The 6,000-nt window shown below is 50.5% G+C and overlaps 2 protein-coding genes across 4 annotated transcripts in view; one reads left to right on the top strand and one right to left on the bottom strand.

Moving 5' to 3' along the window:
• MUTYH (mutY DNA glycosylase) overlaps window positions 1-2,577 on the bottom strand; it is a 7,804-nt gene extending 5,227 nt beyond the window's left edge. The window contains 1 exon segment of the mRNA XM_024746101.1: window positions 2,445-2,577. The gene's annotated coding sequence lies outside the window, so the exon portion shown is untranslated.
• A 54-nt stretch (window positions 2,578-2,631) lies between these two features.
• On the top strand, window positions 2,632-5,945 carry TOE1 (target of EGR1, exonuclease). Of its 3 annotated transcripts, XM_024746104.1 has the most exons (9): window positions 2,632-2,774; window positions 3,251-3,351; window positions 3,508-3,650; window positions 3,737-3,777; window positions 3,923-4,019; window positions 4,148-4,306; window positions 4,572-4,831; window positions 5,033-5,192; window positions 5,272-5,945. In XM_024746104.1, the coding sequence occupies exons 3-9, from the start codon at window positions 3,594-3,596 to the stop codon at window positions 5,890-5,892; spliced, it is 1,395 nt and encodes a 464-aa protein (XP_024601872.1). In that variant the 5' UTR covers window positions 2,632-2,774; window positions 3,251-3,351; window positions 3,508-3,593; the 3' UTR covers window positions 5,893-5,945. The 3 variants fall into 3 exon arrangements, with proteins under 3 accessions (XP_024601872.1, XP_024601871.1, XP_024601870.1); XM_024746103.1 differs by having other exon boundaries at window positions 3,251-3,650; XM_024746102.1 differs by lacking the exon at window positions 3,251-3,351 and having other exon boundaries at window positions 2,648-2,774.
• Window positions 5,946-6,000: the final 55 nt, after the last annotated feature.

The raw sequence follows: 6,000 nt of genomic DNA, 5'->3' as shown, positions 1-6,000 counted from the left end.
GGGCACGGAGATGAGCTATTTTTATTCCTAATCTCCTGATTTAGTAGATCATAGCCACCTATCCATTAGTAATGAATGAGAAAACACATCTGGTTGATCTTCACTCTTCCCTTATTGTTCTGGCTGCCTAACAGAACAGTGGCTAACAGTTAGTGAGTGTTATATGTCAGACCCTATGCTAAGTGCTTTACCAGATTTCTCAATCTCCTGACAACTCCATGAGGATTGTTCTAGGATTACCTCCATTTCAGTTATAAGGAAACAGGCTTGTGATTAAGCAACTTTTCGATTCAAACTCCGAAGGTCTGCCTGCAGAGCTTGCACCTGGCTATACTGCAGTCCCTGCTGAGCCTCTGGTTCAAACTCTCTCCTCAAACTTTTTAATTCACACCTCATTTTCATCAAAAGAGATTGCTTCCTCCTTCCGAGAAAAGAATGAATGAATGTACAAACGTACCTCCATCTGCACTTTCCTTGTCCTTTATCCCATTATATGGAGGAATGTTCCCTCCCCCTCCTCCAATCCCTTCCACAAGACCCACCCCCTCCACTTCCTAGCCAATCTTCCTTAACCAAACTTGCTGACTTCCATCATTCATTCTACAATCCATTCTCTAAAGACTAAAGCAATCTTTTAAGACATGATCATGTTACTTTTTTACTTAAAACCTTCAATGGTTTCCCATTAACTCATTAAACAAATATTTATGGAGCAGTTTTAGGTACTTGGAATACTTCAGTAAATAAAACATCAAAAGTTCCCGGAGCTTATATAATTATTTTTTTTAACGTCATTATTTGAAGTCTATAGATGGTTTATTTTATTTTTTGGCCACACTGTGTGGCATGCAGAATCTTAGTTCCCCGACCGGGGATTGAACCCATGTCCCCTGCATTGGGAGCACGGAGTCTTAACCACTGGACCACCAGGGAAGTCCCAGAGCTTAGGGTCTAATGGGAAATAAATAATGCATACAATCAGTAAATTATATAGGATGTTAGGTGATAAATACTAACATAAAGAGGAAAAGTAGAACAGTGAAGGGGATGAGTGGGTAGGGGTGTGGGAGTGTTGCAATTTTAAAGAAGGTGGTCAAGATGGGCCTTATTAAAGTGATATTTGGCCAATGACTTAAAGCAGTTGAAGGAGTTAGCCATGTGAATGGATACCTGTGGGAAAGGAATCCTAAGAAGCTAGTGCAAAGGCCCTAAGGAGGCTGCCTGGTGTTTGTAGAACAATGAGGAAGCCAGCATGGTTAGAATGGAATGAGGAAGGGGTGAGGAGTTGATGAGGTCAGAGAGGTAAAGAAAGTGGAGAGCCTAGGACTACAAAGTACCTTGTAGGCCACTGGAGAGGGCTTTGGCTGTCACACCCATTTCTCTTAGAAGCCAATCCTCTTAACATAAGCTTTGTAGGCTCCAACAAGCCCCATCCCCCTCGCTCACTACGGAACAGCTATGTTGTCCTGAAATAGTTGGTTCAAAACCCCCAAGTGTCTGTCCTCCTTGAGGCCTCACCCAGTCCATTTCCTCTGCTTGGAGAGCTCTTCTATGTTCTACCTAACAGTTACTCATTTTTCAGGTCTTTACTTAAATGTCCAAATCTGATCCCCCCCAGTCTTACCCTCTTGTGTTGCCCTCCATTGTTGCCCTTATACCAATTTTAATTCCATATTTATTTGTGATTCTTTGATCAGTGTCTGCTTCCCCCACTTAACTGTAAAACTCCATATAAGCTAGGACTGGGTATCTTTTGTTGGCTGTTGTGTCCCCAGAGCCGAGCACGGTGCCAGGCAAATTGTATATAATACTTGTTAACTGATTTGGGATGGGGTAGAGTAAAAGGAGGTTCCCCTTTTTCCAGAATGGGAAAAATCCAAACAATTCAGAATAATGAAAAGACTCGAGAGAAAGGTTGAAGATGGACTGGAAACAGCAAATAATCAAAGAGATAAAGGGTTGAGAGTCCTTGGTGGGAAGCAGAGCCCTTGGGAAAGGGCTAGTTTACGGTAGGGACAACACTCACGGTAGCAGGAATCATGTCCAAAACCCCTCAAGGTCAACTATATCTCCTAATTACTTACAATCTGTCCCTACCGGAGGCTTAATTCAAATCCCTATTATCACGCGAACGGATTGTTTCAAAAGTGTTCCTGCTAGCCGGTCGCTCTCAACCTCCGCAGCCTCATCTCCTGTCTCCGTCCCGGCTTCTTTCACTTCCTGGAACGCCGAGAGCTCTCCACCCTCCCTGGCAGCTTGCCCCTTCCCAAATATCCTTCCTTCCCCTACACTCCCCGGTCTTTGTATAACTCCTACGCGTGCTTTAAGCTTAGCTCAGGCAGCGCCACATCCTCCGGGGATCCCCACCCCGGGGCCGAATCGATGAAGACAGGGTAACGCGAAGGCCCACGTTCCAATTGCGTTGTACGCAGAGAAAAAATTACCTCCTGCGCGATCTCCAGCGCCCAGCTCCCAGACGAACTCCAGGGGGCGTGGCTCCATCCAATCCGGGCGGTGAATCGGCCCACACCAGCCAATAGGCTCCTAGCGCGCGGCAGGCTGACTCCACCGCGCCAGACCCGGGAGGTCTGAACGGAAGTCCGACCGGTCGGCGACTCCGGGGGCGAAGCTCCGCCCCGTCCCCGACTGCAGGAGCGGAGTGAGGAGACGAAGAGGAAGTCCCGCGTGCACACTGACTATACAAGCGAGGGACCTCGGTGTCATGGCCGCCGACGGTGACGATGGCGTAGCCTCAGCTCCAGCCGTCTCTGACGGTGAGTGGCTTCCCAGGGGCCGCTTTAAAAGCCTGTGCGCTCCGGTGGGGGGAGGGTCTCGGGCTCGTAGTTCTAAGAAACCGATCTCAAGTTTCAGAGGACTAGCGCCTTCTTTCTGAACCAGCCACGAGGAGACTACAAGTCCCGATGTGCACCGCAGTTCCGCCTGCAAAAGCCTAGTCTTGGGCGCAGGGCATGTGGGGGCATGTCGGGAGATGTAGTCTGGAGTTCATGGCTCTGTTAAGTTAGGAGGTTGGGAGTTGTGGTCCACAGGAAGTGGGACGTGTTGGGGCGTTATTCATCAGGCTCTGGGGCATACTGGCTACTGCCGCCGCTTGTGGCCATGAACAGTAGTATAGAGCCTTTGGGATATTAAAGGGGCCGAAATCATCAAGCCTTGCAAACTATTTCCTGCAGGATGTGAGGAAAAGGAACCTCACAGATTATCTATCTAGTTCTACCTTCCTCTTTTACAGGTTTTGATGCTGAGGGGGAAGAAATTTTCCCAGAGTCTCACATAAGCCACTGGAAGACCCAGGCTTTCTCTCCCCAAATTCAGGACACTGTTCACTCCAAGGCCTGTGTATAGAGCATATGTGATATGCTTGAGGAGAAAGCTGCCATTTCTTGCCTTGAGGGAAACTGCCCCTGCCCCCAGCCATGGCCTAGCTTGGTATCTTTTCTCTTAGGCCCTTGCCTGAGCATTAACATCCATCACCCTCCTTATCCCCAGGTGGTGCCAGCCAAAGCACAAAATCTGGGGAGGAGCTAGTAGTCCAGGTTCCCGTGGTGGATGTGCAAAGTGACAACTTCAAGGAGATGTGGCCATCCCTCCTGCTGGCCATAAAGACGGCTAGCTTTGTGGCTGTGGACACGGTGAGAGTTGGGAGTTGGGAGAGCAGGTGGTTGTGAAAGGGCTGATGCTGTGGACCTAACACAACTCTCCCTTTACTGCGCCATAGGAACTGAGTGGGCTTGGGGACAGGAAGAGTTTGCTGAACCAGTAAGTATAAGCCCTGATCTCTTTAGTCCTAGCCTTGGAAGGAGGGGCAGACCTCAACCCTGTAGTGGAGGTCACAGTCCTGGGTGGTTTGGGTCTTTCATGAAGCTAACTCCCAGCCACAGCCACCCCCAAACCCAACCCCAAGGTGCATCGAGGAACGTTACAAGGCCGTGTGTCATGCTGCCAGGACCCGTTCTATCCTCTCCCTGGGCCTCGCCTGCTTCAAGCAGCAGCCAGACAAGGTATGGGCTGATCTCACCTGCATCCCAGGTCTGTGGCTGGGGGGAGGAGGGTTGAGATCCTGGGGAACATCAGCTATGAGGTTTTTTTCTCCCAAGGCTGGATGTAGCAGAATCTCTTCCTCTCCCAGGGTGAACACTCATACCTGGCCCAGGTGTTCAATCTGACCCTGCTGTGCATGGAAGAGTATGTCATAGAACCAAAGTCTGTGCAGTTCCTGGTACAGCATGGCTTCAACTTCAACCAGCAGTACGCCCAGGGTATCCCCTACCACAAGGGCAATGACAAGGTAGGCCTCCAGCCTAGAGACTGCCCCTTCTGTGACTTCATTTCTTACTACTCTAGGCTGGGTGCATGGGGAGGATCTGCTTCTTAGGGAGTATGGGGAATCACTAGTGACAGAGCTGGGGAAACAACACTGTTACACTGGTGAATAGCATTGAATTAGGTGAAAGCAAGGGACAGCTTTCCAGGTGAGGGACCCTGGGATAAGTGTCCTGCAAGGCTCCCTAGGGGACTCTGTCCTTCCTGATGACCCCTTTCTTTCCACCCAGGGTGATGAGAGCCAGAGCCAATCAGTGAGGACACTATTCCTGGAGCTAATCCGGGCCCGCCGGCCCCTGGTACTACACAACGGTCTTATAGACTTGGTGTTCCTGTACCAGAACTTCTATGCACACCTGCCTGAGAGCTTGGGTACCTTTACTGCTGACCTATGTGAAATGTTCCCAGCTGGCATTTATGACACCAAATATGCTGCTGAGTTTCACGCCCGCTTCGTGGCCTCCTACCTAGAATATGCCTTCCGGAAATGGTGAGGAACTGGTTGAGAGAATGGGGTGGGGCCTGGTATAAGCCTGACTATTTCATTCACTTAAGATATTTAGTGAGCACCTATCATGTGCCAGGCACTGTTTTAGGTGCTGAGGGTTCAGCAGTGAACAAAACAGACAGAAACCCCTACTCTCATGGAGCTTATATGCTAGTGGACCAATACCCTTTTGCGATGTTACAGTGAGCGGGAAAATGGGAAGCAGCGGGCAGCTGGCAGCCCACACCTCACCCTGGAGTTCTGCAGCTATCCTTCTAGCATGAGGGCCCATATTGACTACCGCTGCTGCATGCCCCCTGCAACCTACCGTATTCATTCCACCAGCATCTGTGACAACTTCTCGGTGAGAGCACCTGCCCATTTCCTGGGGGAGGGACGTTTGATGCCTGGAACCCCTCTCTAAGCTTTTTTCCTACCTCTAGGCCTATGGCTGGTGCCCCCTGGGACCACAGTGTCCTCGGTCCCATGATATTGACCTTATCATTGACACTGATGAAGCTGTGGTGGAGGACAAGAGGCGACGGCGACGACGTAGAGAGAAACGGCGGAGGTCTTTGTTGGGCCTGCCTGAGAAACAGACTTCTGGGGAAACCGAGGATGGTCCTCCCACCAAGCAGGTCTGTAGGGTTGGCCTCAAGCCTGAGGAAATTGAGCAGGAGGTGGCTGAGGATGAGACTGGGAACCAACCTGGCTCTAAGCAAGGTCACAAAAATGACTTGGAGGTGGAGCAGAGAGCAGCAAGGCCTGACACAGCTGACATGGCCAGCTCGGAAGCTCCAGAGAGTCAAGTCAATCCTAACCCAGTGCCTGGGGATGGATTGCATCGGGCTGGTTTTGATGCCTTTATGACAGGTTACGTGATGGCCTACGTGGGAGTGGGCCAAGGACCCCAGCCCTGTAACTCTGAACCATGGCTACCTGAATGCCACAACAAGGTATACCTGAGTGGCAAAGCTGTCCCCCTCACAGTGGCTAAGAGCCAGTTCTCCCGTTCTTCCAAAGCCCACAACCAGAAGATGAAGCTGGCTTGGGGCAGCAGCTGACCCAACTTCTACCCAGCACTCAGGGCCCAGGAAGAGAAGCTGAGGGTGGAACAGAGGGGTCTGGATCCCTCTAGCCTGTGAGTGTCCTACTCCCAACTACTAGGGGAC

Source organism: Neophocaena asiaeorientalis, unplaced genomic scaffold (genome assembly GCF_003031525.2).
Source record: "Neophocaena asiaeorientalis asiaeorientalis breed wild unplaced genomic scaffold, Neophocaena_asiaeorientalis_V1.1 scaffold51, whole genome shotgun sequence".
In the NCBI taxonomy this organism is placed as follows: Eukaryota; Metazoa; Chordata; class Mammalia; order Artiodactyla; family Phocoenidae; genus Neophocaena; species Neophocaena asiaeorientalis.
Note: the sequence above shows the minus strand (reverse complement) of the source record. Positions and strands in the feature narration are given on the sequence as shown.

Bases quoted from the DNA above. Each gene is read 5' to 3' on its own strand.
- TOE1 (XM_024746102.1), top strand. From the start codon at position 2,723: ATGGCCGCCGACGGTGACGATGGCGTAGCCTCAGCTCCAGCCGTCTCT. The intron at 3,778-3,922 runs GTAAGTATAAGC...CCCAACCCCAAG, and splicing joins AGGAAGAGTTTGCTGAACCA to GTGCATCGAGGAACGTTACA. The intron at 4,307-4,571 runs GTAGGCCTCCAG...CTTTCCACCCAG, and splicing joins ACCACAAGGGCAATGACAAG to GGTGATGAGAGCCAGAGCCA.